This window comes from Podarcis pityusensis, assembly GCF_964106645.2.
Source record: "Podarcis pityusensis genome assembly, chromosome: 5".
Lineage (NCBI taxonomy): Eukaryota > Metazoa > Chordata > Lepidosauria > Squamata > Lacertidae > Podarcis > Podarcis pityusensis.
Window position 1 is genome coordinate 6,700,204 of NC_138032.1, and position 27,142 is coordinate 6,727,345.

General features: G+C 44.9%; 3 protein-coding genes across 11 annotated transcripts in view; 2 read left to right on the plus strand and 1 right to left on the minus strand.

Moving 5' to 3' along the window:
• The first annotated feature begins 1,610 nt into the window (after window positions 1-1,610).
• LOC308478465 (PHD finger protein 13-like) lies at window positions 1,611-8,832 on the plus strand. Of its 2 annotated transcripts, XM_081008280.1 has the most exons (6): window positions 1,611-1,956; window positions 2,125-2,168; window positions 5,511-5,603; window positions 5,766-6,324; window positions 6,818-6,862; window positions 7,045-8,832. In XM_081008280.1, the coding sequence occupies exons 1-6, from the start codon at window positions 1,932-1,934 to the stop codon at window positions 7,269-7,271; spliced, it is 993 nt and encodes a 330-aa protein (XP_080864406.1). In that variant the 5' UTR covers window positions 1,611-1,931; the 3' UTR covers window positions 7,272-8,832. The 2 variants fall into 2 exon arrangements, with proteins under 2 accessions (XP_080864406.1, XP_080864407.1); XM_081008281.1 differs by lacking the exons at window positions 1,611-1,956; window positions 2,125-2,168 and adding an exon at window positions 2,851-3,198.
• Window positions 8,833-11,870: 3,038 nt separating this feature from the next.
• Window positions 11,871-21,742, minus strand: LOC308478443 (uncharacterized protein). 4 transcript variants are annotated; one of them, XM_081008227.1, is made up of 3 exons: window positions 21,598-21,650; window positions 18,703-18,736; window positions 11,871-14,366 (listed from the first exon to the last, which is right to left on the minus strand). In XM_081008227.1, the coding sequence occupies exon 3, from the start codon at window positions 14,329-14,331 to the stop codon at window positions 13,153-13,155; it is 1,179 nt and encodes a 392-aa protein (XP_080864353.1). In that variant the 5' UTR covers window positions 14,332-14,366; window positions 18,703-18,736; window positions 21,598-21,650; the 3' UTR covers window positions 11,871-13,152. The 4 variants fall into 4 exon arrangements, with proteins under 4 accessions (XP_080864353.1, XP_080864351.1, XP_080864354.1 ...); XM_081008225.1 differs by lacking the exon at window positions 18,703-18,736 and having other exon boundaries at window positions 21,598-21,742; XM_081008228.1 differs by lacking the exons at window positions 18,703-18,736; window positions 21,598-21,650 and adding an exon at window positions 21,522-21,572.
• Window positions 21,743-21,922: 180 nt separating this feature from the next.
• The window catches only part of VWA5B2 (von Willebrand factor A domain containing 5B2), a 250,334-nt gene continuing 245,114 nt past the window's right edge, over window positions 21,923-27,142 (plus strand). For 3 of the 5 annotated variants that reach the window (XM_081007755.1, XM_081007760.1, XM_081007759.1), the window contains exons 1-2: window positions 21,923-22,417; window positions 24,013-24,119. The gene's annotated coding sequence lies outside the window, so the exon portion shown is untranslated. Of the gene's footprint in view, window positions 22,422-23,418; window positions 23,529-24,012; window positions 24,120-27,142 lie in introns of those variants that run through there. The other 2 variants (XM_081007757.1, XM_081007756.1) reach the window with 2 other exon arrangements.

Genomic DNA, 27,142 nt, shown 5'->3' on the forward strand with positions numbered 1-27,142 from the left:
GGAGGAACATGCAGCTGGAATTGCTGACTTTGCCTGCCAGCCCAAACACTGTCCTTCTGAATAGCCTGGGGAGCTATCCTCTTCGTCAAGTGCAGGGGTGAGCTAATTCCATGCAATGCAGAATCTCTTGTAGTGATTTTTTTCTTCTTAGGAACCAACTTTAATTTAAAAGAATAAACATACAGTATTTCCTCAAATGTAATGTGCACCTTTTTTGGGCCAAATTATGTTGTGAAAATTAAAAGTGCGCATTAGATTTGATGGTGCATTAGATTTGTGTAAATATGATACTATTCTGTCTCTTGAATTAGGGAAGTTAAAGCAACAAAACAAAACCCCAAAACAACCTTCAGTTGGATGTTTATGTCAAGGCTTAAATGTAAGGTAAAGGGACCCCTGACCATTTGGTCCAGTCGTGACCGACTCTGGGGTTGCGGCACTCATCTCGCTTTATTGGCCGAGGGAGCCAGTGTACAGCTTCTGGGTCATGTGGCCAGCATTCTTTGCTAAAATATTCTAAACGGGATATCAGCATAAGTGAACGGATACATTTTGCCCCTTACATAAATTCTAAACAATTGTGAATAGGCAACATTTAAATATTTGTGGACTACACTTTTTTAAAAGGCAATGTAAAATTTGCCTGAAGAAGGTGGCACCTATACTGTACAAACTAAATTTAGTACCTCCAATGTAAGAAGATGGCCATGGGCCGGGGCCATAATCCCAGAAAGATTTGTTTTCTCTGCCAGGTGGAGAAGAGAGTGGGGAGGTGACTCAGACAACTAGGAGGGGGAGGAAGAGAGGGGAGAGATGAGGAAGACAGGAACGGCAGGGCCCGTGCTGCAAACCTAGTATGAGGAGACCGCCTCTGCAGGAAGCGTTTATGATGCACCATTTGTCTGCTGTTTCAATGGAGGAGGAGATAAGAAAAGCAAAAAGTGAACTCGGCATTCCCCTCCCGAGCCCAAGACTTTCCACCACCCGCCCTTGGAAAAGGGAAGTCTCTTGGCTGGTTGGCATCCATCTGTTTCGGTAGACAATGGAGCAGTGTGCCTTTGGTAGAGATCGATACGGGAGAGAGAAGTTTGATTGCAGCTGGGGCAGATGAAGACATCCAGTTTCTCTGCTACAGATGCACCATGGCGTTTCTTCACTCTGCGCTCCTCCCAGCGATCGTTCCTCCTCTGGTCACTGTGGATGCACGACCCGACTGCCCGTCTCCAGGCGCTGCAAAGGATTCGCACACGCTGCGTCGCCGACTTGAGTCACGTTTGCAGACATCCGCGCCCAAAAGATCCCTGCATGCCGGCTCCGGTGGAAGCCCCGCGGGGTGGGGGAAGGAAAGCGCTCCTGCGCCAAGAGGCGCAGCGCCGGAGGGAGAAGCTCCACTCCGCCCGGGAGGGCGCCCTCTTCCCGGAAAGCCCGGGGGCAGGAGTCTCCCTCCCAATCTGCGCGCGCTCCCCCCACCATCAAGTAATCGCCACCGCGGGAGGGGGCTGCGCGCCGTCGGGCACGCGCCGCGAGAGTGTTCCCTCGGCGGAAGCTGCTTCTTCCTTCCCCAGGAGGAGCAGGCGGGGCTAAAGGCGAGGGAGGCGGCGCAGGAGGCGGAGCGCCCGCCCCGCAGCCGGCGCCGGTCACCCCTGAGAGGAGGAGAGGAGAGCCGGGTGGCGGCAAAGGGGGACCACCATCGCCGACTCCAGCAGCAGCAGCAGCCCCGCAGCTCTGCTCGCTTCTCGCCGCCCGCGCACAGACGGAGCCGCCGCTCCCGCTAGAACAGCCCTTCCTCGCCCTGCTGCCCCTCGGCCGGGGACCCCGCGGTGCCCGCAGCCCGCCTTCCTGGGCGCGGGGTGGTCAGCCCCAAGCGGAGGACGTCAGCTGGCGTAGCCGCCCCTGCTCTTGCCCCGCTTCTCCCGCCGGAGCAGGAGGCGATGAGCGGCCTCGAGGACTACGCAGGTGGGCGGCGGGGAGGCCGAGGGGTGGGGGGTGGGGAGAGGGGAGAGGGGGCGGGCGGCTCCCCTGGGCGCGTGTGGGTCGTGGGGCCTCCAGCTCCTTCCCCCCCCCCCCCGCCTCCCGCTTGGGGGCCAGCTAAGTAACGCCGCGTGTTTTCTCCTCCTTCCCCAGGTGCGAGCCCCGTGCCCAGCCCCGGATCCCCCGGAGGGGACGAGGTGAGTTCCGAGCTCCCAGCGCCGAGCCTCTCTTCCCTTCCCTTCCCTTCCCGCTGCCCCGGGTGGGGGGGGGAGGGGAGAGAGAGCGGCCGGCATCTTACAGCCCGGGGGCAAAGGGGGGGGCGGGTTGGTTGCGGCTTCGGGGCGTTGGGGGATCTTGCTCGAATAAAATAATGGGAGGGGGGCAGGTAAGCCTCTCTACGCATAAGGGATCGCAAGATGCACAGTTTGAATGGCGACGCGCATCAACTTGGCGGGGGGGGGGACTGGCCACCTCGCCACCATTATTTTATTGGGGGCGAGGAGGCGATGGACTTCGTCGCCTTGGAGTTCGTTCCATGGTGCGTTTATATATACATATATATTGGGGGTGTCTTTTTCTCCCGGTAACCTGGCGGTTTCGTTTCCTTCTCCTGAGGGAGATCGCGGCGGGGCGACGGTTCCGTCAGCTGCCGGCTCGGCGGCCTCTTCGCGAGGCGAAGAGAAGAAATAAATTGTGTGTGTTGTGTTGGGGGGAGGAGAAGAGAGAATCGAGGGGTTCAGACGAGGAGTTGGGGGCGTTGTTTTATTTATTTGCTTGCTTACTTTCTGAGGCGAGAGCGACGGCGCTCTGCCGCTTCGCCCTAGCCGTGTGTGGCGGCGGCGGCGGCTGCCGGGATCCGGGGCGGGGGAGGTGGCCGCCCGGTTCCCTGAGGAGAGAAGCGCTTCTTTCGGGGCGGAGAGGCGGCTTCCTTGGCTGGTTCCTTTGGCGCGAGGGCGGCTCCGCCTTCCGGAGGTCGGGGGCGGGCAGCGCCGTCCCGCGTTTTCTGGGGCCGGGGCCCTTTCCCCGCTAGGGGCGCGTGGGGCGCCGAGGAGCGGCTGCTTTGGCTTGTTTCTGGGGGGGGGTGTATCCATGTGTGTCTAGTCAGCTGTGGGGAGTTTTTTGGGGGGTGCAAACTGAGGCGCTGCTCCTCTTTCTCTTTTCTGACCCCCTCCCCGTCTTCTCCCGGGACGGTCGCGGCTGCGCAGGCGCCATCTTGGGAGCGATCAGGTGTGTTGTGGGGGGCTGTGTTTGTGTTGCCCCCAAGGAGGCGAGAAGGGGGCATCTTGGAGGGGAAATGCTAGTAAATGTCAGTCACGCATAAGCTAAGCGGGGGGGGGGCGGCGCGGAGACGAGCCGGCTTGGTTTCTCCCTCACCCCTAACCCCATGTGTTACAAATCACTTATTCTCTATTGCCCCCCTCCCAAAAATAGGGGGGGGGGACCCAACTACATACCATAAGGTAAAGGTAAAAAAGGATATACATACCATATCTCCTTTCCCTAATGCTTTTTAGAGGGCGTGCTATGGCACAGCTTGCTGATTTCCTTAAGCACCCTGCGCTGGCTGTTAGTTTTACTTTGTGTGTGTGTGTGAGTGAGAGAGAGAGAGAGAGAGAGAGAGAGAATGTGTGTGAGAGAGAGAACCTGCGAGATTGAGGTGCAGGGCAGGTGAAGTAAATTGCAGGCTGATGTGTCGCTCAAGGGTGCAGACTTGGTCTTGGCTACCCTGGTGCTTCTCCTGACCCTTCTTGAAAAGGGGGGGGGGTCTTCTTGCTCTCAAAAGGAAAAGTTGCTAGGTGGTTCCCAGCCTCTTCTTAGTGTTTTGGCACTGAGTACCGTAAATCTTTCAGCTCTGAGTTTAGGCTTCGTCTGAGTTGTTGTTCTTTAGCCTGAATTGTTGTTGTTTCTTCTACTTCTGACTATGCTATTCATGGTGATTTGTTGTTGCTTGTGGGCATGGAGGGAGGAGGAGAAGGAATTGTGCCTTGTCTATTATTCAAGATGAAGAACCATTTGAGAAGGGGTGCTCTCCATCCTTGCATTGAATCCAGTTGTGGAAATCTGCCAATCATAATTTTTTGCCTGACTGTTGTAGGGCTTCTACCCCCATCCCCACAGGTGTCTGTGGGAAATACTGTTTGCCAGCTCAGTGCTGCTGTTCATAACCTTGGGGTGTGGAGAGGCAGCAGCAGAGGGTGTCTTTTAAGGAGCAGGCCTCTGCTTTTGAGTGTCTGCCATGGCATGCTTGGAAGTGGGGGAGGACATCAAAAGCTTATTCCCAGCTCCCTTGTTGTGGCTGGAATTTGATAATCTGTTGCTTCCCTTTGTCTGCAGGGGGAGACTTCATCTTGTTTTGCTTGCTCTGATAGGAGATCCACAGGGAAATATACTCACATTTCCACACTGTTATTACCAAGTAGCAGGAGAGGTCCTTAGTTGCTTTCTCTTGAGATCTGTCTGCTGCTGTTCTGAAATCCTACAGGTGGAACCTGCTGTGCTTCTCTTGGGTTTTAAATAAAGAGGTCTGAATGAAAAAATTGTCTTTTATTTCTGTGGCATCCCATCAGATGTCAAGGAAATAAGCAACTATCCTACTTTTAAAAGACATCTGAAGGCAGCCCTGTGTAGGGAAGTTTTTAATGTTTAATGCTGTATTGTGTTTTTCATATTCGATTGGGAGTTGCCCAGAGTGGCTGGGGAAACCCAGCCAGATGGGTGGGGTGTAAATAATAAATAATAATAATTATGGCTGATGTTTTTGACAACTCTGTGTATATTCCTTCCTATTTTGAATAAGGAGTTGGATATCCTTGTTTTAGTAGCCTTTCCCCTTATGTTGTTGGGAGGTAGGCTATAGTCTTTGCGGGACTTTATGGCAGTGTACATGCAGAAGGTCTCAGGTTTAATCCTTCGCATTACCCTAAAGGGCTGGAGATACTTCTGCCTGAAACCCTAAGAGCCACTGCCAGTCATTGAATACAATACTGAGCTACTCAGAGTCAGGTCAGTGGTCTGGCTGATATACTGCTGCTTCCGAGTCTACAAAGAGCTATGGGGTTTGAGTGTGATACAATGCTGACCAAGGTCATACTGATAAGATTGTACATCTTCGTTTGGAAGGAATAGACACTGGTCAGTGGGTTTGCATGTTGTTCAGGGTTGGTTGTCAAGTATTGTTGGCATCCACCTGTCTCAGGAGACAATGGAGGAGTGCACCTTTTGGGGTGAAGTTAGTCAAACGATTGGAAGGTTGCGTTGCCTGCTGTGGCTGTAGAGACTGATGCGAGAGAGACATGTTTTATTGCAGCTAGGGCAGATGAAGGCGTCCGGTTGTGCTGCTGCAGATGCATCATATTGTTTCTTCTTTCTGTACCCGCCCCCAAATTTAATACATTATATAAGGTGCTACTATGGTGGTAAAAAGAATCTATTTGCACTCCAGACTGCCTGCAACTAATTATGCACGACTGCTTTATTTTACTAAATGTATGTAAGGATTGAGTTAAGAGTCTGATCCATTCAACTTTATATTTTTGTAGCCACCACAGAAAAGACAAAGAACTGTAGAAGACTTCAATCAGTTCTGCACTTTTGTGCTAGCTTATGCAGGCTACATCCCATACCCAAAGGAGGTAAGAGAACTTACACTTTAGCAATGTTGGAGCTGGCTGTCTACTTTGATTCTCACTTTTCTGTTCTGGGTGTTGGTGACTCATCCCCCCACCCCCCAAAAAACCCCACCTTCCAATCTGAAGGCCCTGAAATCTCATATGGGTTTTCTTTTCCCCTTGTAGAATGAGCCTTGGCTCCACAGAGGCAACATGAGCCCCCAGAACAGCACAGGCAGCACTCAAGACAGTGACAGCTGGGCCTCATCTCAGTGCTGTGATTCCCATGTGCTATCAGATGATGGAGGAATCAGGAACACTACATGCAGAGGGACTGGAAACCTCCTACTGAACTCTGACATTTCCAGTGGCTTCTGTACAGGCCGACCTCTGCAAACCAAGAAGAGGAAGCAGTCAGCAAAGAAGCTCATCTTGGACCGAGTGGTGGATAAGAGGGTGATGCCAATGAACACAAAGGACATTAAGCAGGAAAGGATTGAGCCAGGTAAAGGGACATACCTAGAATCAAGGGAGCTTGAATCCTGTCTCCCAAAGGAAGAGCTCCAGTCCACATCTCTGCTGGAGCAATACATAAAGCAGAACGAATGGATCCATGGAATGCAAGCAGCTGAGAAGCCTGAGGAACAGAACTCGTGCAAAGAGGAAAGAACCAGCCCTGCCTGTTGGAACACCGTAGAGCAGAACAGTGAGGAAGAACTCAGTAGAGACGGCTCCCAAATCAGTAGTAAGTGTGCAAAAATAGTGAAGCTTTCAAAATGAAGTCAATTGAACATATGAAGCAGCTTCCCCCAGAATGGGATAAATGCACCATCAAGCCCAGTTTTGTTTTCTCTGATGCAGCAGCTCTTAAAAGGTCTCAGGCAGAGGTTTTCCCATCACCTGCTACCAGAGAACCTTGTCATTGTAGCTGGAGATGCTAGTGATTTGGCTTGTGCTCTGCAATCCAGCTTTTACTCCTCCCTATTGTCAGCTTTGTGATCCAAGTGATGAGTGTCATCCCCCCCTTCCCCGGTCAGTGGTCTTGTGAGGGGTTGGGCTGTTGAGGGAATGTGAGTTCAAAGACACCTTAAAGTTGGAGTATCACAAAGGAACTGATGAGCTGCAAGGAATTGTTTCAGGAGCTTCTGTCACAGTTGAGTAGTAGAGGCAGGGTCTAGCATACCAGCATAAATGTGGGCACTCCTAGTCATCTGACCTCTCATTTTTCCCTCTTGCAGCTTTGTGTGAGGACTTTGCTGCTGCCTCAGACTCCAAAACCGATGGTGAGTAGATCACCGTATGTTACTACTGCTCTCTTCCAGTAGGGTTGGTGGTGGGAAGAGAGGGCTCCAGTAGTTTTTCGGAATATGTCTCTAATCTGAAAAGTCTAGTAATGTGGGTGCCATGCATGTGTAAAAACTTTATGGGGCCTGTCTTTTAACACTTCGTGCTTTCTCACATGCAGAGGATGATGCCTGGGATCTCATCACTTGCTTCTGCTTAAAGCCTTTTGCTGGGAGACCTATGATAGAGTGCAATGAATGTGCCACTTGGATCCATCTCTCCTGTGCCAAGATACGTAAATCCAATGTGCCTGACATCTTCATCTGCCAACGATGCCGTGATGCAAAGCAGGAGATTCGCCGCTCAAATAGAGCCCGTACCATTCCCCGCAAGCGATTCTGCGACTGACTTTGGCTTGGGGGGTGGCTGGGTTCCCTTTGAACTTGGACTGGATCCCTATTGGCAAGACAATCAAAATGCAGGAGTCTCCCTGAGAAAAAAGTGAGGGGGCCCTATGCTTCCAGAAACGTGTGTCTTATTCAAGCCTATTGCAGGTGGGTGGGGCATGCTGTTCTCTACTTGATAGGGCCTGAACTGTGCTTTTGAGATCTCAGGGTTACACTAGAGCAGCAAATGCAAAGGTGCCTGGCAGACACGTGACTGGTTTGGTGGATTCCAGTGCACAATGCACTAAGTCAGCCAGAAGCCTCTTTGACCTTGTGCAAAAAGGGCTCGGTGCCTTTCAACAATCTATGGGAAGCTGGCCTGAAGTTTGTTCTTTTGTGATACAGTAGCTGCTCAGGCTTAAATTTTGTAAGTTTATGGCCACAGGTTTGTTCATGGGTTTTTTTCCTGGTTTTTTTTGTTATCCTTTGGCCCTAGATCCAATTATGTCCTGGTTAGTTGAAGCTTCTGAATCCCTTCATGAAGCTAAAGCACATGTTAGAAGAAGGCAGCTAGCTGTCTTCCTGTGCACACACTGCTTGGGAGAGAATCTTCTGCAACTGAAATGGCAGATTCCCATTCTCTGTCATGAACTGCAATGCAGGGCAATTGACATTAAACTTCAGTAATGTGGTCATTGCGCCTAGTTCTAGGGAATCTGCCCTCTTCAAAAACTTAAATACACTGTGCTATTCCCAGTCAGGCTAGTTACCTGAGGTGGATGGCAATTTTCACTTAATGTAAATATTTTATATACAATTACTTAGAAAACTTCTTGCTGTACCTGCTCCATATTAAACTACCACCCTTCCCTAGACTTCCAGTTGCACTAGTGTCCAATTTGAAGGGAATACAGGAGTTGTGGGGAAAAGACCAAAGCTGATAGCAGTAGAGGTGGTGATGAGTTTACTGCAAAGGCTCTAGAATCTAAAGAGATGGCAGTAGCAGAAGACTTAAGGTATGATGGTGAGCCACACTGAAGAAGCAGATTGGGTCCTGCTTTCATTTCAAGTTGCTCTTTCGTTGCTGAGAATATTTCACCTTGTTGCCATAGGTGAAATGTGGGGCATGCTAAATGGTGACCTGTCTACTATGCAAACCTTTGCTTCTTTTTCTTGGGGCAATCATGCCAGCAAACTATTACTTGTTTTGGAGGACAGGTCTCCCTGCACTCTGTCTATACCAGACCACTGAACCTCTTTTATTTGACCCACGTGCCTTCTTGATCTTACACACACCACCTTATATTTGACAATGCTTGTACGTACAACCCTATTCTCACTGTACAAGGTATTTTCAATGGCTTGTGATGGGCCTTTTCCTGTGTAGGACAGACTTCTCATCAGGTTGTAGGAATTTAGGGAGCTACTCCATGAATGTCTTACTTCCCCTCTGCCCCCTCAAAGTGTTTACACTTTTATAGGTAGTCACTTTCTATTAAAGATGTAAAGTAGTGTATTGTGGTCCTTTGTCCTATGCCAAGTGTTTGGAGTGCTATGTATAGAATAAAAATACTTTTTAATCAGTTATATTGCAGATATTTGACTTCATTGTAACCCAAGTGGAGTGTTTTACATAGCTACATTCTGCTAAGGTGGGGGTGGGTGACTAGAACTCAGCTGGCTTGTGCAACCTTACATGAGTGTATACAGATCAAAACAAAGGTAAAGCCTTAAAAACTACCAAAGTTGGCTGATCGTTTACTTCTCTACCATGATGACGTGTTACCTACAGACTTTACATATGTATTTGTCCAGAAATGTGGTCCTATTAAACTGGATAGAGTTGTAAATTTAAGTTTCAAATTTATCATCTATTTTGTTTACTTAAAACACAACTAACTTAGGAATTTAACTTCTGCAGATTTTCTTAGTGCAACATCCAACATTGTGCAAGCACACATGGTCCTCCTAGTCCCCCTTTGTCTCTCTAGATCTGCTCCAGAAGATTTTGAGGATCCTTTCCTCTTGCAGGCAGTTGATTATACACACCTGCATGGATTTAGGGCAAGTGTATACGAGTACAGCTAGGGCACCTGTGAGATGTAGAAAGACCTATTTGATCTTCAACAAGGTAGATGTGTTTAGAGGGGCAATGTTCAAACTGATCTTGATGGGGGGAAATCCTCTCAGAACTTTTTGTTGTGGTAACCATGATATATGGTAACATTTTAAACTACAGTGGTACCTCGGGTTAAGAACTTAATTTGTTCTGGAGTTCCGTTCTTAACCTGAGGTACTACTTTAGCTAATGGGGCCTCCCGCTGCTGCTGTGCTGCCACCACGCGATTTCTGTTCCCATCCTGAAGCAAAGTTCTTAACCCGAGGTACTATTTCTGGCTTAGCGGAGTCTGTAACCTGAAGCGTCTGTAACCCAAGGTACAACTGTATTTTAAAGGTGAAGACCAATGTGGTTTGAGTTTTGGCATTGTGTAAAAGGCTTTGTCCACAAATATATCTGGCTAAAGTACAGCTCAACTGCCAAGGCTGCCAATAAAAGCACACAATTCTCTCCCACAAATGTTGAAAATTCTTCAGTGATAGATTATACTGTAGTATGTCACTTTGAGGGAGAGAAAAGCCTGCTTGGTCTTAGTATGCAATCAATGTACAGGACCTTTGCTCTGCAAGATGCAAATCCATCACTAATATATTTAGTTATTGCAACTGCTGTACAAGCGCCTTTCACAGCAAAGGGTGCTTTGTTCACACTAGCACAAGGAGGCTGCTGTGAGATGGTGGTCACAGCAAAAGTATTTTTAACCCCATTCATGGAAAACCTAACAGGTCTCAGGAGGGGTGGGCAATCTTTTTTCTACTTTTTCACTAGGGGGAATGGTTACAGGTCAGTTACAGGTTGCTTTACTGGCCGAGGGAGCCGGCATTTATCTGCAGACAGCTTCCAGGTCATGTGGCCAGCATGACTAAGCCGCTTCTGGTGAACCACAGCAGCACACAGAAACGCCCTTTACCTTCCCACTGGAGCGGTACCTATTTATCTACTTGCACTTTGACCTGCTTTCAAACTGCTAGGTTGGCAGGAGCAGGGATCGAACAACGGGAGCTCACTCAGTTGCGGGGATTTGAACCACCGACCTTCTGATCATCAAGCCCTAGGCTCTAGTTTAACCCACAGTGCCACCCACGCCCCTGCTGAACATCCCACTGAAAGTGCTTTTTCTCTTTTAACAGGCCTCCACCCACCAAAACAAGTAACAGATCATGTCTGCCTCTTGACAACTGCAAAAGTCATGTATTTGGTGCTTCCCAGCACTACCATGGTATAAAAACATAGATCATTTTCACAGCAATCCATAGATCACCTGTGCCCACAGGTGCATTCTGCAATTTGTTGTTTTCACCCTTTGTAAAAAAGCACAACTCAAAGATATGTGTCTTGGATCACTTGATGTTCACAACCATTGAATCTGATTTTTTAAAATTGTGCAGTACTAATGTAAGCTTCATTTGGGGGACTCAAAGGGCAAGGGAATCAAGTTTAAATTCTACTGGAGTGAACTTTTATCCAAACTCCAAATGGAAAAACTAATGGGTGTGAGAATACACACTCTTTTAGGGAAGGGAAGCATAGTAAGGAGAAATGGGTAGAGAAGCGATGGGCTGCTGGTGGTCCCTACAAAGTTCGGCAAGTCTTGATAACCTGTTACTGACCAGTATAAGGAACTGCGCTCTAATCCCATTACTGCCATGGTTAACTCAGGAATGTTCAATGCGAGTTACTTTCATAAGGCCAAGTACACTGGGTTACATGCTACATGCTTCTCCTGGGCAAACATCTAGTGACCATGAAAAAGCCATGCTCATGTGATGTAAAAAGGACCTGTTGGATGAGAAAAGGGCAACCAAAATGATCAAAGGGCTGGAACAACTCCCCTATAAAGAAAGGTTGCAGCGTTTGGAACTGATAGTTTATAAAATTATACATTGAAGTGCATAAAGTTTTTCTCCCCCTAATGAGGCTGATTGTTGGAGGATCCCTAGGGAAGCCAACAGGCAGAAGATGAGCTCAACAGCATTCACCCACCAAAACAAAGTCTTCTTCAGCAAGACTTGTTCTATACCCTTGATAATTTTGATAAATTCGTCACTAATTATGCTTTCCCCCAATTTATCGGAACAGTCCTTAAACTAGCCTGTAGTTTTCTGCATTGCTTTTTAACATAGCACTGCCTGCTTTATAGTCCTCTGCTATGGAAGCCAATCATGTTTGCTATTGTAACATGTGAAGCACTTTCAACTAGCATTTGAAACACTGCAGGAAACTAGTGTTAAATGATTCTAAGGCAAGCTTTAACAAAATGGTTTTGAATACTTAAAACGTTTTAACTTTGAGTATGCATTACACCCCACCTGGCTCTCTCATCTGATGCCAATTTTCCAGCCACCCCGTTCCTCCTCCCATTAAGACCTCAAATCTGTTGCTCAATGCTTAGGCACCATTTACAAGGCAGGCCTGCCAAATACCAAAAATACAATTTAGAATGACCTGCTAATTGTCCCAGCTTTGTTCTCCTTGTTCAAGTTTTGCATCTACCACAAAACATCCAAAGCAAATGCATTTATTTGGACATGTGTTACATTTTGCACAGCAGAAGCTGTGATTATACAAAAGCAAACATATCTACAATTTAGGAGACATAAAATATGCCCTATTACTGATGCTGAACAACCAAAGCGGTTTTTGTTCTGAACAAAGTTGCAATTCACAAACTGAGATTTTATAAACAAAGCATTACACAATGAACATTTAGTCTTCATTGCTGGTTCTCTAGTGGAGAAGGCCTGGATGTGCTCTCAGTCAACATGGCAACACACCCACCCAAAATAATATTTTTACATTACATGAGAAAAATGAGTACCCCCATCTTCACCATTGGTGAGCATTGAATTTACTTTTTAAGGTCTGATATTCACATTTGTCCAGAAACAGGTTCCATACAATTTGGTGGAACTTATTCCCAAATTAATAGGTGCATGAGCTAGATTTCTGCTCCATCTCCTGTATTCAAGTCCTCTGGCTCTTCAAATATCCAGGTGCCCTTCTCCCCAACACCACTCAGCTTATAACTGTGAATTTCAACGCCGCACAGGCTGGTTTTTAGAAAAGCAAAGCACATGTTCCAAGAAGTACTGTGAATGTCCCGTAAGAGATGTGGCTCTGTATTGTAAAAAGGAGCAGGAAATCAAAAACCAAAATACCCCAAAACCCAAGCCACAATGCTCTGGTCTCAAAAACTGTATTCCAAGTTTTTCTGGTGGTTGGAAGGCAGCAAAAATAATTTCACAGAACATCCATGCCCAAGTTATATGGGAGCATGGAATCATTAAGGCAGCGGTGCAATTGCCACTTGCATGGAAAGAGCAGATGAGAAGCAAATTTGTGTTTTCCTCCTTCCACATCACCTGCTGCCATTTTATCCTGTTGTTTGGCCCAACCAAGCGAGCACAGGCAGGTGAGATAGCATGGCTGCCACCACCTTTCACAATAGAAGAAATGGCAAGCATGCAGGCTTGCTGTACGCAGCACGCAGCATACTTAATGCAGCTTGCAGAAAGGAATGCACATGACCACAGATCTGCTATTGTCCTGCAGAGCTGATGGGCTATATGCAAGCGGAGTGTGATCGTCAGAGGAAAACAGTGTGTGCAACTGGGGGTGAGTGGTGAGTGGCAGAATGTGCTGTGTACTATAACTACAAAGGATGCATTAAAGGCACAGAAGGGAACTTAACCACTTTGCACTACTGGGCATGAAACCAGAAAGGAGAATCTGTTACAAGGCACATATTTCATGGAGGGTAGGGTGCCAGCACTTCTCAGCACCTTCATTCTTCCTTAGCCCAGGCAGCAGCACTTTTCTTCTCCTCCTGGCAAGGGACTACAGCCTCCACATAGAACTTCTCCAATTTTGATGCGGTCGTCTCCCAGAAAACAGGGTCGAAATCTACAGGGGCAATCGCAGTTTCTTTGTTGGTGTGCACCACCAATTCGCCCTTTGGAAGGCCAGTGACGCCCATCTGGACTTGCAACTGCGTGTAATATTGGTGGTTCTTCTTCAGAGAGTAGGAGTCGCCCACCTTCTCCAGACAGAAGCTTTTGTCCTTGCAAGCTTCCGTCACCGTCCTATCTCTGTGTTTGTAGGGACACTTGACCTCCAGAACCCCTAGCTCTTTCCCGGTATCTGCGTCTTTGATAATCCCGTCGGGGCTGGCAGCCAGCCAAGGTTTCCTTTGGTCAATGAAGAGGCCGCAATCGTCCACCTTCACCGCTTTGTTAACCTTGCTGGACTTGAGCGCCTCATACGCCTGCACCGCTTTCTTCTCGTTGCGGACGCCCCAAGACATGGCCGGGGTCTGCACGCCGGAAGAAGATTCCACCACACGCCTCAGGTACGACTGAGGAATCTCGGAGCTCTTGCCATTCACAAACTTGCTGTTGGCTATCTGGGGAGCTATGGATGCTGTGATGCGGTTTGCACGCTGCTTGTACCATTCGGGGTTAGTGCGCTGGCCCCGGGTTTCTTTCTCTATTTCAGCAACTTTTTCAGCAGAGAGAGGGGAAGGGAAGTGGCTTGCTTTACCTTGGGATTTGCCCTGAGTTTTGCTAGCCGCCTGTGTCGGCGCTGGGCTGCAAGCAGCAGGACCTACAGAGGCTTCAGTAGCTGCAGCAGGGGACTTTCCTCCTCCTCTTGCTCCTACTGTGGGGGTCTTTGCTCTTGCTCCACGGCCACTCTTTGTGCCTCCTTGCTCGCTGCCAGATGCTGATGTGGACCTTGCCTGGTAACTTTGCCCTGTTCCTCTCGGACTTGTGGCACTGGCTGGCTTTTCAGCCGCCCCCTGTCGGCCACCATGACCCTTCGCAGCAGGAGCACTCTGAGTTCTGCTGCTGGCAGGTACCGTTCTGGATGAGGCAGAAGATCGTGGGGCTGCCGGGGCTGCTTTTGGTGCCGTGGCAGCAGGTTGAGGAGAGGGTACATTGCCAGAGGTATTCCTGGGCTTGCCCATTGCTTGAGGGAGTCACGTTCTGCGGATCTGAGAGGCTGCGGAAAGAGAGAAGGGGAGAGGGAGATTAAAAAGCTTGCAAAAAGACACCTGCCAGACAGCATATAACATATACTTTGAGGTTTAAAATCACATACATGTTGCATGGAACGGGCGGAAATGACTGGCAGAATCCGAGACCAGGGAGAAGAGTCGGTGGAAGAAGATTGGAAAAAATTCAAAGCTTATTTACAGAAATATTCTAAAATTAATGAATGTTAGAAAGATGCTGGAAAGAAGTTATATGACTTTAGTAGAAATATAATGAATAGATTGACATTGGGTAAAGATGTAAATTTAAGTCTAAAACTGCGTTAAGTTAAATTATGGAACTAAATTTGTGAAAGAGGGAAAGGACTTGCTGGAATATTTAACTGAACTAGAATACAAAAAAGGAGGTGTGAGGAAGTCGAGGAAATAAGCAAATGAAAGATAAGGATATGAAAATATGTGATTCTTTTGTATGTTTGTTCTTTTTTGGGGTTTTCTTTTTTTAATGCTATTGTTTTTCTTCTTTTTCTTTTTGTATTGTTGATGTTTTGTACTACTGTATTTATTTTTGCTTTTGAAGCTTTGTAATTGTTTATTGCTTATAACTTTCTTTTGTTTTTCTTTTCTTTTTTTGCAATGTCTAAACTTCAATAAATATTTTATAAAAAAATAAAAATCACATACATGTTGAATGGTCACTTTAAAAAGTGAAGGTTCATTATTGTTTCACAAGTTGTGTATGTCTTTAAGGGCCAAGGCAAATAACGAGAGCCAGTCTTACAGTTGTGAAACATAGCAGGTGCTGCTAAGTTAAGTTAATTAAGCTGTACCAGCAATTGGGTGTAGTATATAAGGAGCAGCACCTAGCTCTGTCATTACCCTGGGGGATGGGTTGGTGGTTGGGTCATGTTGGTTGTTGTTATCTTTAGTGTAAAAGGAGTTTTTGTTTTTGCTATGAAAACCTTTTTAAAGTTATTTTGAGTTCCTTGTTATGCATGGTCTCCCCAGCAAGCTCTCTGCTGTGCTACTAAACTGCATATAGCCAACAATACATTTCAGTAATCCTTGTGTGTCAGCCAGGTGCAAAAAATGGCACCCATTTTTGAGATGCTTGAAAATGGAGAAACTTTAGGTGCAAAATGCAGCTGGTGCCCTGCTAATTTCAAACTCTGCTTCAGGTGTTTTGGAATATAACCCCAATCAGCTTCTGTCAACAGGGCCAATGGTAAACATGTCAGCAAACATGTGAATCTGAATGTTGAAAACTTTAAATGATACCTGGGGGAATAGTTTATGATCAATCTTTTAAGTCAGCTTCAATTAAACCAGTCAGTCAATACAAAATGTATGGATTTGGAGCACTAAGATGCTTCTCTTTAACTTCCTGTTCAATAAACTTTATTACAAAAGTGTGAGGACAAATGTTTCCAAGCAGGAAAAAACTTTCTGAAAGGTTAACACATTTTTTGTACCATGAGATTCACAGGATTGAGTCAATTTCTTACATTAACTTTTTCAGACTTAAGCACTTAAGATTCTGCCTGGCAGGTTGGAAGACTACTCTGTGGTTTAGTCAGAATTCATGATGAAATCAAATTTTGGCACGCAAGATCCTTCATTTATAGCCTTCAGAACAGCAACAATTAAATTGTTTCCTCCTTCCATAGTCTGAATTCTATCATCTGTCAGATAAGAAATGCCAGCACAAGCCTATGCCAACTTTAATCTTTAAGCCTAAAGAGAAAAACCCTAATTTGAGAATGGAATGCAGAATTCACTTGAGTTGTGAGCCAAGTTTCTCAACCATAATGCAGCCTTAAAAGTTTTATTTTGAAAAACTGACCTGTTCTCAGGCCTCTGTGTAAAAACCTGGCCTCTGAGAAGATATTCTTATCCCACTAATTGGAAATGAGCTCACAAGAACCAGCACCTGCATTCTCTAAATGTCTGATGTGTTGAAGGTCAGTGTGCCAGCTAGGGGGGAAATTGCTGTGTCTGAAACGGCAGGATCTTAGTATCTAGAAGCTTCCTGATTAGATAGCTGGGGTCGCCCTTGTTGCTGTGCTGTTTAGGATTAAAGACATTCATTTCCTTATCTTTTGCCTCACAACTTTTGTTCTGGACACCTGTCTGGTTCCCTGTTTTCCTCTGGGCTCAACTGCGGTGATGGTTTGTAGGCAAGTTTTTGTTTTGTCTTATAAATCCCAAAGATATTTCTTAACTGCGGTTTACTTGTATTCCTCAGTGGTATACATGTTCTCTTTTTAATGCTAGTATTTAAAAAAAAATCAAAAAAATCTACACCATCTATTTCTGTTGTTTCTTTGGCTAAAGCCTTGAGTACTGAATTGAGTTCCTAACTTCTTAAATCATTACCTACTGAACAATTGTGTGAGCTTGAGGGACAGAAAGTCTGATCTTTAAGCTCTTGTCCTTTGAATCTTAAGTAGCATCCAGTAAGGTTCTGGGAGTCTCCTGGCCCAGACTAGTTAAACTTAAGGAGTGGGACAGAATTATACCATGCAGGGTTGTTTTTAAATTCTGGTTATTTGGCTACTGCTAAATATGAGTTACTCCCCAAGTTTTTGGGTGCTGGTCCTTGACAACTGCTACTTACACAGTTGGTTATCTGCTCTTCCACAGATCTTAGCTCTCATAATTTGTTCTGTTCTAGCTTGTGAATGCCTCTTGTGGTCTGAGACCCGAAGGACCCTATGAGGGCTAAGGAGGACTGATCCGGAATAATAATTGGAACAGAGTAGCTTTTTTAAGAATACAGCAGGGAGCTCTTTAGTCTGGCACAGGCCTCATTAATACACACATGCATTTGCTCCAAAGCCTTTTCTCTCTCTTTCCCCCAGGGAAGGAAGATAAACCAGAAGTTATGCATATAGCTGTACGAAGGTAACAAAATAAAAGTTAGCATGTATTAATTTCAGCTGGAGAAAAAATTAGCCTGGGGAAGAAGGTGGTAACACAACTTTCAGCAAACTGGGGGTTAACACACACACTTTAGACTGAGTAACACAATTTATCATAAATGCAAGCCAAAAGAAGCAGAGCAAAAATATTAGCAGTCCTGTCTTGAAGGATTTCCATTAAAAACAAGGTATTTGCCTGATTGCTAGTCAACAAAGCCCCATTCTTAAAACAAAATGGTCTTTAGCCTTCTGAAAGACAAACTAGCCTGGGAGGCATCTTTAATCCCATTCCATAACAATAGTGCCATTACAAAGAAGGCCATGCTCTTCATAAATTCAGCTTCCACAGATGGTTCTCAGGGCAGGGTGCCTTCGGGTGACTTTATTATGTCAGGGCACTTACGGGAGGGGCCAAAAATGAAATTCAGCACTTTCAATTGTTCACATACTGGTTTGAACAAATAGTGTTCCAATTGCAGTCTATGAGCTTCTGGGTTAAAGAGAACCTTTTCTCTGGGTGCATGTTCAAGAAAACTAGAAGGGTTGGTGGTGAAGAAATAAGTTTCTGGTGGATAGATTAAGGGGGGGCTGTAGGCTGTCATACAACAGCTGCTGAATAGGAGTTATTCTACAATATTGTTAAAGGTGAAGGAGGCAGCGTCCTTTGCATCTGGCTAACGGTATTTCTTGCCCAAACAAAAGTTGGGCACTTTCTTCAAATGAATCTTTGTACATTATCCAGTGAACAAGGCAATAAATCAATGAAACAAAATGAAGGCAGGTAGTTTGGGGACATTTGCAGAGCAATCCTTTTGTGTGTTTACTCAGAGGCAAATTCAATGGGGCTTACTCCCAAGTGCCCATTCCACGGTGCTAAATACAGGAAATGTGAGGTTTCAAGTTACATAGTGTTTCCTCTCCCAACAAAACTAAAGGGGGGGGGGAGAGAGAGAGAGAGCACTCACTATAAAATGCACCCTTATATTCTGTGCTCAACAAAACACAAACATTTCTCATATGGTGGGAGAAGGGGAGCAGAGATTATGAGAGAGAAAGGATTTTTTTCTTTTTGTTAGCAAAACTGGAGATTGATTTCGAAAACAGAGCTCCCTTGGAAGCCAAATCAAAGATTTGGTGCACGCTGCTTTACCGCTTCCCTAACAATCAACTTTGTTCATTCATATTGCCCAGACTCTGAGCAACCGCGTAAAATAATTAAGAGTTGCATCCAAATTTAGCCATAACCCCCCAAAAACTTGATGCACACGTTACTTTAAATATAGTTTGGGGAAGGTTTGACGTAGCAGCCCTTTTTATGCTGTAGACTTGCCTATGTTAGCTGCAATCTTAAACCTACTTAATTGCAAGTAGACAACACCCCCCCCCAACCAAAACACAGAGAACGTCAGATATCAGCACTTACTGCACAGCAGGAGTCCACAAGCAGCAAACAGATCCTGAATGGAAAACAGCATGCATTCACCGGAGCAGTAAGAAAAAGCCCAAAGGGTGGGATCTGGGAAAAGGAAACTGAATTCGAAACTGCTCTCAGTTCCCGAATTATCATAGTGACTAAGCAAGCTGATGAGGCATGTCAGGGCACAACACTTTTGCTCTTTGTTCCGGCAGCATGCAAGCGAATAGAAGCAAATCGCCATTTACACCTTTCTTAAAGTTTACACAGATGGCACATCTAGCAGAGGAGGCACGGCTGAAAGGCAACATCTGATTAAAGGCAAAATCCCATCAAAGAACAGCTTTGAGGTCAATTATTAGTAAATGGAAAGAAGGGAATAAGATTTAGAAGTTTGAGGCAAGAGCAGCTTTGCTGGAGCAGACAGTCTTCTCTATCCAGTCCAGTAATCTGTTTACCACACTGGCCAATCAGATGCCCTCTGAGAAGACAGAAAGGCAAAAGCATTAGGGGGCATACTACCCCTGAACACGGAGACTCCATTTAGTCATCATTATCTTCTTCCACAATCACAATAGCAGTAAAGAAACTTATCCTCTATCAGTTTGTCTAATCTTCCCACCCACCTTTCTAAGCTGGCCATCATCCCATCCTAAGGAAGTGAGTTCCACTGGAGCAGTAGGCTGTATGAGAAACCTTGGTTGGTTTTTCTGAATCAGATGCTAATGTTATAAGAATTTTAAGGCATTAGATATATAATAGATGTTCATAAATGTACCAAGCAAACACGTACATAAATATATAAACCACATGTCTGAAGCAGCACAGGAAGACAGTCCTGAAACCATTTTAACTCCCAAACTGATCAAATGTTTCACTGCAAGGGGGGCGGAAATGAAAAAAAAACCCTTCCTATTGTCTCAGGAATTAAGTAATTACCATTTCAAAGGAAGGGCCAGACTACCAGAAAAGGCAATCCGATAAGGCAACCTGGCAGACAGGAAAAACAACAACATTCAAATTTCTGTTGTAGACCGCCTTTTCTGTGGTGTAGGTATGATGTTTGTGAGGGGTGGTCTTGGGTTACACCCCTTCTGGAGCTCCATGGCAGGGAATTTCAAAATGGATACAATAAGGCCTTGCGCGCCATTGTTCAAGGTCCTCATCCTCCTGTTGCAACAGTTTAATAAAGATCAGGCTTACTAGCAGCTTTGCTTCTCAATATTCTTTGGTTGGCCTCTGTTCTTTTCTCCTACCAATAGGGAACCCACGTAAGGACTCTATATGGGCTCTTGGATACTCCATAAGGGAAAAACGGCAGATTTTGTTTACAACACTAATCAACTTCATAGGGAGACTTCTAGGTTTTCTTTTTTAAAAAAACAAACAACCACAAGCCCCCCCTTCTGTCCTCCATGAAGTAATTTTATAATTAATTTTATAAAACACTATTATATCACCAACTGTACTCAACTCTTTATTTTTCTTACCAAAAGAAGTAACAAGCAAGCATTTCCTGTAGGACACACAGACCAGCCCTGATATTTGGGCTGCTATTTTCTGCAACTTCTCCAGCTCTAAAATATCCTTAAAGATAGGAAGGGTGCCAAACTATATACAATACTACAAATACAGTCATTCTTTATTTTTTTTATATTTTTTTTACTGTTACTGCATGTGACCAAAGCACACAGCTGAAACTCTTTGAGCTGAGTCACTCCCCACAACCCCAGTAAGCTCCAAAATTCCAGAACACTGCAGGAAAGAGAGCAAAATAAACCAATTTATTAGCTAAAGCAAGGATTCCCAAACTGCAGAGTACTAGTGGTCTGCAAGCCTCAATATTCATATTGATTTTAATTGCATTTTTATCACTTCTTTTCCAATATTCATACTGAATTTTATTGTATTGATCTGAATTCTACGGAATGCAAATTGCAATAGGATAAAATTGCAATAGAATAAAAACACATTAAAAGAAATAAAAGCAGTAATAATACAATTAAAAAATCAAGCTGCATCTGGCACAGCACATTACAAATGCCCACAACTAGCAAAAAAAAAAAGCCATTTAAGTGATGTGCCATGGCTACAAGCAATTTTCAAGTGGTCTGTTGTAGAAGTTTGGGAGCAACTGAGTGAAAGCACTTGTGACCCCCTTTTAGGTCAAATCTCTCCGAAACCAGCTCACAACAGGAAGTTGTTTAGGGAAGTTTTTAATGTTTGATGTTTTGTCGTGTTTTTAATATTCTGTTCGGAGCCGCCCAGAGTGGCTGGGGAAACCAATTATTATTATTATTAGCTTCACACGCATAGCAAGGACATTATACTACTAAGAGATTTACATACAGTGCAGACCCCTTGCAATGCTTTGAAATGATCCGAGACTCAAATGACCTTTCTTTCACTCATCATCCTGTGAGCCAGTCTGCAGTACCCCTTCAGCAGAGATGTTTATTCGTGTAGCCAAAACCCTTATAAAGAAAATTAACAAAAATAAAATAGACACTTAATTTCTCTGTCAAGCAAAAAAATTGATCCGCTGAAGAACTCAACTTGCTCATCCCCACACTTTTCTCCTTGAGGGCAAAACAGGCCACCTTTTCAGAAAAAAAGACGTGTGTCACGTGTTTCTTTGCAGCGAGAACTCCCACCTTCTGAAAATCATATATATATATATATATGTTTTGCAATAGGAACCCCCACCTTTTCAACACACACATTGTTATTTCTTTGCAACAAGAATTCCCACCTTTTCAGAAAATTATATATATTCTTTGGCAACAGTAACGCCCACCTTTTAAGATATATACTGTATTTATATCTACAACCAAAACTCCTTCCTAGAGGCTAAATCAAAAAGCGCGCGCTCTTCCACCACGTGCGCAATAATCTTTTACCTACCCGGGGCGCGCTTCCAGTCTCCGATGAGCCTCGTTTCCGGCAGCAACCCGAGACTGGTAAGCCTCCGGCTGTCGCTCCCAGAACCCGCGTCGGAGATGAGGAACGCCCGCCAGGGCCCCGCCCACAGGCGGAGGAGGGTGGGACGGGAACCTGCACATGCGCAAAAAGGAACGGGTCGGGGCCGCCTCTGGTTTCGTACGTGCGCGCGCGCGCGCGCGCCGCCAACCTGGGGACGTTTGAGGCGCGTTTGGGCGGGAATTCGGGAGCAACGGGCGCGATTTGGCGGTTATTTCCCCTCAAGGAAGCGGTCAGAGGCGCGGTGGTTCATTCTCCTCACGTTTCGAAATAGGGCAGCGACGACAGAAGGAATCCCAATAGAAAGGGGCCTTAAAGGCACAAAAACTTGAAATATGCCGCTATTTTTATTATTTGTTGTATTCATTTCACACAAAAAAATTATACACGGCTTATATACACGACCCTCAAAAGAGGTTTACGGGAGATAAAACAGGAAAATCAAGAAAAAATTCGCAGCCATACTTTTAAAATACGTTAAATTACTCAGGTTAAAATTTAGAGATGTTTCTCACTTTTTTTATTTTTAAAAAAGCAAGTTATGCCTGTGCGCCTCTTTGGGAGGAGGGCATTGCCCTGAAAGAAGGCAAAGAAATATTTGAAATAAAAAATTCTGAGGAACGTGGGACGGTTGGGTCTCCACTACTGCTAACTATGGAAAGACAAGCACAGTTTGCCCAGCAAAGGGCATTCCACAAGGGCTGAGCTGCTTCCCACGGGTTAGATCCCTGGAAGAGAAGGAGAGGTATGTTGCACAAGAACAGGGCCATCCTTAATGTATTGATCTGTAAGCTCTAGGAATGTATGCAGTGATAACTGAAGGGTGTATGCCTTATTTCAATTGTCAGTTTATGGGTTATGATTTGTATGTGAGAAATGCCTTCAGTCAGAAGTCAAGCAAAAGGAAGTGGGAAGCTCAATGTGCCACACATGCTGCAATGCATTTCAAATGTGCCTGGTTGTGTGTACAGCGGTACCTCGGGTTAAGAACTTAATTCGTTCTGGAGGTCCGTTCTTAACCTAAAACTGTTCTTAACCTGAGGTACCACTTTAGCTAATGGGGCCTCCTGCTGCCGCCGCGCCACCGCCAAACAATTTCTATTCTCCTCCTGAAGTAAAGTTCTTAACCCGAGGTACTATTTCTGGGTTAGCAGAGTCTGTAACCTGAAGCGTCTGTAACCCGAGGTACCGCTGTACACTTACTTGATTATACGCATGCAATTCAAGTATGTGCTGGATTATAAATATGAAATCCAACTACTCGTGCTGTAAATGCACATTAGATTGCACAGTTGGAAATTAAAGTTGGTACTTTATTCAGCTAAGTTTTGCTCAGAGGCCTAGATTCAGATAATGAGTCCCACTGGGAAACTTCCTATTCCACCCCAAACCGGCTGTGGGGTGGTGGTGGTTGGGAGAACCCCTAGAACAGCACACAGGGGTAGGAGACGGGGGGTGTGGTTCTGTCTGGCAAGTCGAAATGCTTGCACTGATGAAACAATTACCCTAGCACTATATTCCTTCCACTGTATACCCATTGAAATCAACATGACTTAGGTCCATTTGTTTTAGTGGGTCTACTCTGAGTAAAACTTAGCTGAATACCACCCAAACAGTGCCAGCCAGGGTTACCTGCCTTTTCCCAGTTGCCACTCACAGGCTGCTGTCTTGTTTAAGCTTATTTGGGAGTAGGCCTCCATTTAACCCAGTACGGTACTGTAGTATGTACTATTGAATAAAAATACATAGATTGCTCTAAAAATGCCTTGTGGAGAAGATGTATTTTTCTTGAATTACTGAAGCTAATCTGGCACAGCTAAGGCTTCAGAAAGAAACATGGTCGCTAGAACATGCAGGTGAGTGACAGCACTATCCCAAGCACAGGATGCTATCCTACACTGAATCTGACCCTTGGTCCATCTAGCTCAGGACTGTATGCACTGACTGGCAACAGCTCTCCAGGGGTTTAGACATGGGCATAGCCAGGTTTTTTGTTGTGGGGAGGCAGAACTTCAGTTTGCTATGTATTTTATTTTTTTAAATTGATGGAGGGGCAGCTGCTCCTCCCTGCGCCCCCCTTGGCTACGCCCATGGTTTTAGTTGACCCTGAGCACCTGCATGCAAAGAAAAAAGTCCCATATAAAAGTAGCCATATTTAGGCTTCCTAAATGTTGGGTGTCTCACATCAAACCTTTACAGCTTCCCTGTTGATGCTATTTCCTTCAAACTGGTTAATTTTTTTTGGTAAGCCACCTTGCAGGAGTTGGTAGTAGAAAGGTAAGATGTAATATATTATTGACATGTCTAATATTCAGTTCTACTGGCTGTTTATGTCTACAGGGAAGAGTCATCACTCAGTAATAAAACACTTGCTGTGAGAAACTATGGAGAGTGGCTGGCAGTTGGAGCACCCTAGACTACACTAGGTGGATCAGTGACTTGACTCGGTAAGTGTATAAATTTATAAATCAAATCAGGTCTGTTCTGCTCTCCTCAAGATATGATTACAACTGGAACGTATGCTCTTCTGAGCGTTGAAAGAATGGTATAGCCAGAGACATAATATGCACCTTTGTTATCCATGAAAATCTTTTAATAAAAACAAATTTAAAAAACAAAACAAAATATCATCACAAAAAAGTGCAAAATATCCTACTTCATTCATTCTCAATGTTAGATAGATAGATAATTTATTACGGTCAGAGACCAGCTTATAAAACACAGTTGGGGGTACAGTCACAAAGGAAAACAAACAATTAAAACATTGTACAACAATAAATTTAAAAACAATGTACAACAATAAACTACTGCAGGGAGCTGACCCAGAGTCACCCATAGAACGGAGTTTGGGGATTTTCTTAACGAACTAGTTCGAGTTGGGAGATGGTCTGCGCCTACAGATCTGTACACAGAATCTAGTGACCATCCAGGTCATCTTCTGATCTTTGCCTAACAGGAAAAGGTCAAATTTTTGCTTTTCCAGGAGGTCAGCGAGCCTCACCAGTAGGGGATCAATGGTCTTACTACGTGCCTCTTCATAAACGGGACATTTAAAGAACAAGTGCTCTGGGCTTCCTATCTCCCCCAATGAACAGGTGCAAAGTCTCTGAGCGTATGGGACTTTTTTAAAGGCTCCTTCCAGGACCGGTGAGGGCAGGGCCGAGCTTCTGGCGAGTGTAAAGGCCCTTCTTGCATTTTTAGATACGAGAAAGAAGAGATACGCTGCCGGTGCAGCTTTATCTCTCTCTGTTTCTCCAGTTTTATAGTCGGGGCACCTTGAGCAGTCCCATTGTCTCTCGGTGTCTATGATTCTTTTCCTGATCATAGCTTTTGCCTGGCCCAACCCCAGGCTTAGAAAGGCTTGAGGGGCAAAACCCAGTTTCTGAAGGGTGTTCAGGACTGCTGTCTGCCAGCCTGACTGGAACTGGTCGCAGAGGATCAGTGGGGCTATTCCTCGGGGGAGCAGATTCAATGTCAGCCATTTGTGGATTGATGTTAGGCAGATATAAGCCTCCACTCTCATCATCCCCGTTTCTAGTCTGACCCATGCGTTTGAAACTCATCTGGGGACTTGTAGGAGAGCTCTAAGGAGTTTGGATTGAACTCTCTCAAGAGGGGAGAAAGCAGAGGAAGGCGGCCCCAGAAAGGATCCATAAAGGAGCTGTGCCAATGTTTTGGCCTTGTATAATTTTAGAGCCGCAGGGACGAAAAAGCCCCCTTGTGCTCTGAAAAATTTAAGAATACAATTTGCGGGTTTTTCCGCTGAGCTCCCAATGGAGTTTATGTGAAGTCTGTTGGTTCCTGAGGCCTGTACCACCATTCCTAGATACTTATGATTTGTGACTTGTTCTAATTTATGGCCTTGGAGTTCCCAGCTTCTAAGCGTTGCTTTTTTCTCAATTTCTTTTTCACCCATGCCCAGTTTTAGCTAACATAAAAATCATATGCCTCCTTCAAACCTGTCTACCCTAGTTAGATTACTAGATTTTTCAAATAGATTAAAATTTTGTGGCATGTGAGAATTCTACCACTGAACCACCAATGCTTTGACTTTTTAAAAAACAAAAACTAATATTGTACATACTTTTTGGAAGCACACATGCCTCCTTAGTTCATCATGTGCAAACCTTTAATACACTGGATGTGGCGTTTGACCATTCATTTAGAAAATGTTTGAACGGGGGGAAAGATAGGGTTAAAAATAGAGACCAATAGGAAAGCCGGAGGCGGAGCCTACCTGTGTATAAAAGGGCTTAGCCTGAGGTTTGAGGAGTTGTTGTTGGTGGGTAGTTGGTTGGTTTTAGTGGGTTGGCTGGCTGGGAAAGGCAGTTGGAGAAGCAGTTGGTAATAGAGAGACAGTTAGGGCAGTGGGTTCTTGAGTGAGAGGAGGTAGAAGAGCTAGAGAGAGGAAAATAAGACGTAAGAAAGTAAAGAGTAACAACGTTTGGAATGCCAGAAAACTTTGTTTGTGTCTGAAATAAAATACACTCTTCTTTATTAATTGAGAACCTGACTGAGGCTGAAGTGATTTTACCGGGGAGGACCTGGTTGGTGGCAGCGGATTAGTGGTGTACGGGTCAATAGTCCGTGAGACGACCGGGGGCTCTGTATGAACGCCACACTATTCTACTTGATAGGGGAGAATATGTCTTAAATGGACAAACCATGCCTTCCATATAGCATACGCATTTATGATTTAAACTATTAAAAGTCTGCTTAAAGACAAGCTACAATAGACACCTACGATTTGTGAATTGTTTCTATAGCAGCTGGATATTATAAGAACTATTATTTATGAATTGGTGCCTCAGTTTGTTTTTTCACGTTCTTTACCTTTTCATTTGTGGGTGGGTGGGTTTTGATTTTTTTTTAAGCATGTGGCATGGGCAAGCTGTTCTGGGTGCCTTATTGGCTGAAGACCAGGGTACAAATGCTCAAAATAATATTAAGCAAGCAGGACAATACAGACATAACTGAATTTGTAAAACAATCTAATTTGAAATTAGGTATTTGAAAGTGGAACCCCTAGCTGTATGTTGTACTGTATGTTGTTTAATATTCTAGCTACCAATTCAGCAATGACAATTTATATAATACTTCCATTCACCCTACTGATTGACTTCCTGCTTTTACCTGAATGTTTGGGAAGCATTAATTGCTTACAGAACAGAATTGCTCATTCTGTTCTGTAAGGTTTTTCTGCCTTTCACCCCATACAGTATTCTTCTTCTTAAAGATTCCTGATCCAGCGCCATCTTTGAGGGTTTCCAAAGCCTGCTAATATCTCATTTTTGTGTAGAATGAGCCATTATGGTTACACATTGAACTGTACTCTGAACACCTAAGATATACATATCACTTGAAAATTTCAAGATACTGTAGTTTGGAAAAACCAAATAAAACTTAGCATACAAATCATACCAAAAAATAGAAGTTTATAACATAAAAATATTTATTATGAAAAGCAAAA

Excerpts from the sequence above, each read along its gene's own strand:
- LOC308478465 (XM_081008280.1), top strand. The coding sequence starts at position 1,932 with ATGAGCGGCCTCGAGGACTACGCAG. Across the intron at positions 2,169-5,510 it reads GATCCCCCGGAGGGGACGAG|CCACCACAGAAAAGACAAAG; the intron begins GTGAGTTCCGAG and ends ATATTTTTGTAG. Across the intron at positions 5,604-5,765 it reads ACATCCCATACCCAAAGGAG|AATGAGCCTTGGCTCCACAG; the intron begins GTAAGAGAACTT and ends TTCCCCTTGTAG.
- LOC308478443 (XM_081008225.1), bottom strand. The coding sequence starts at position 14,331 with ATGGGCAAGCCCAGGAATACCTCTGGCAATGTACCCTCTCCTCAACCT.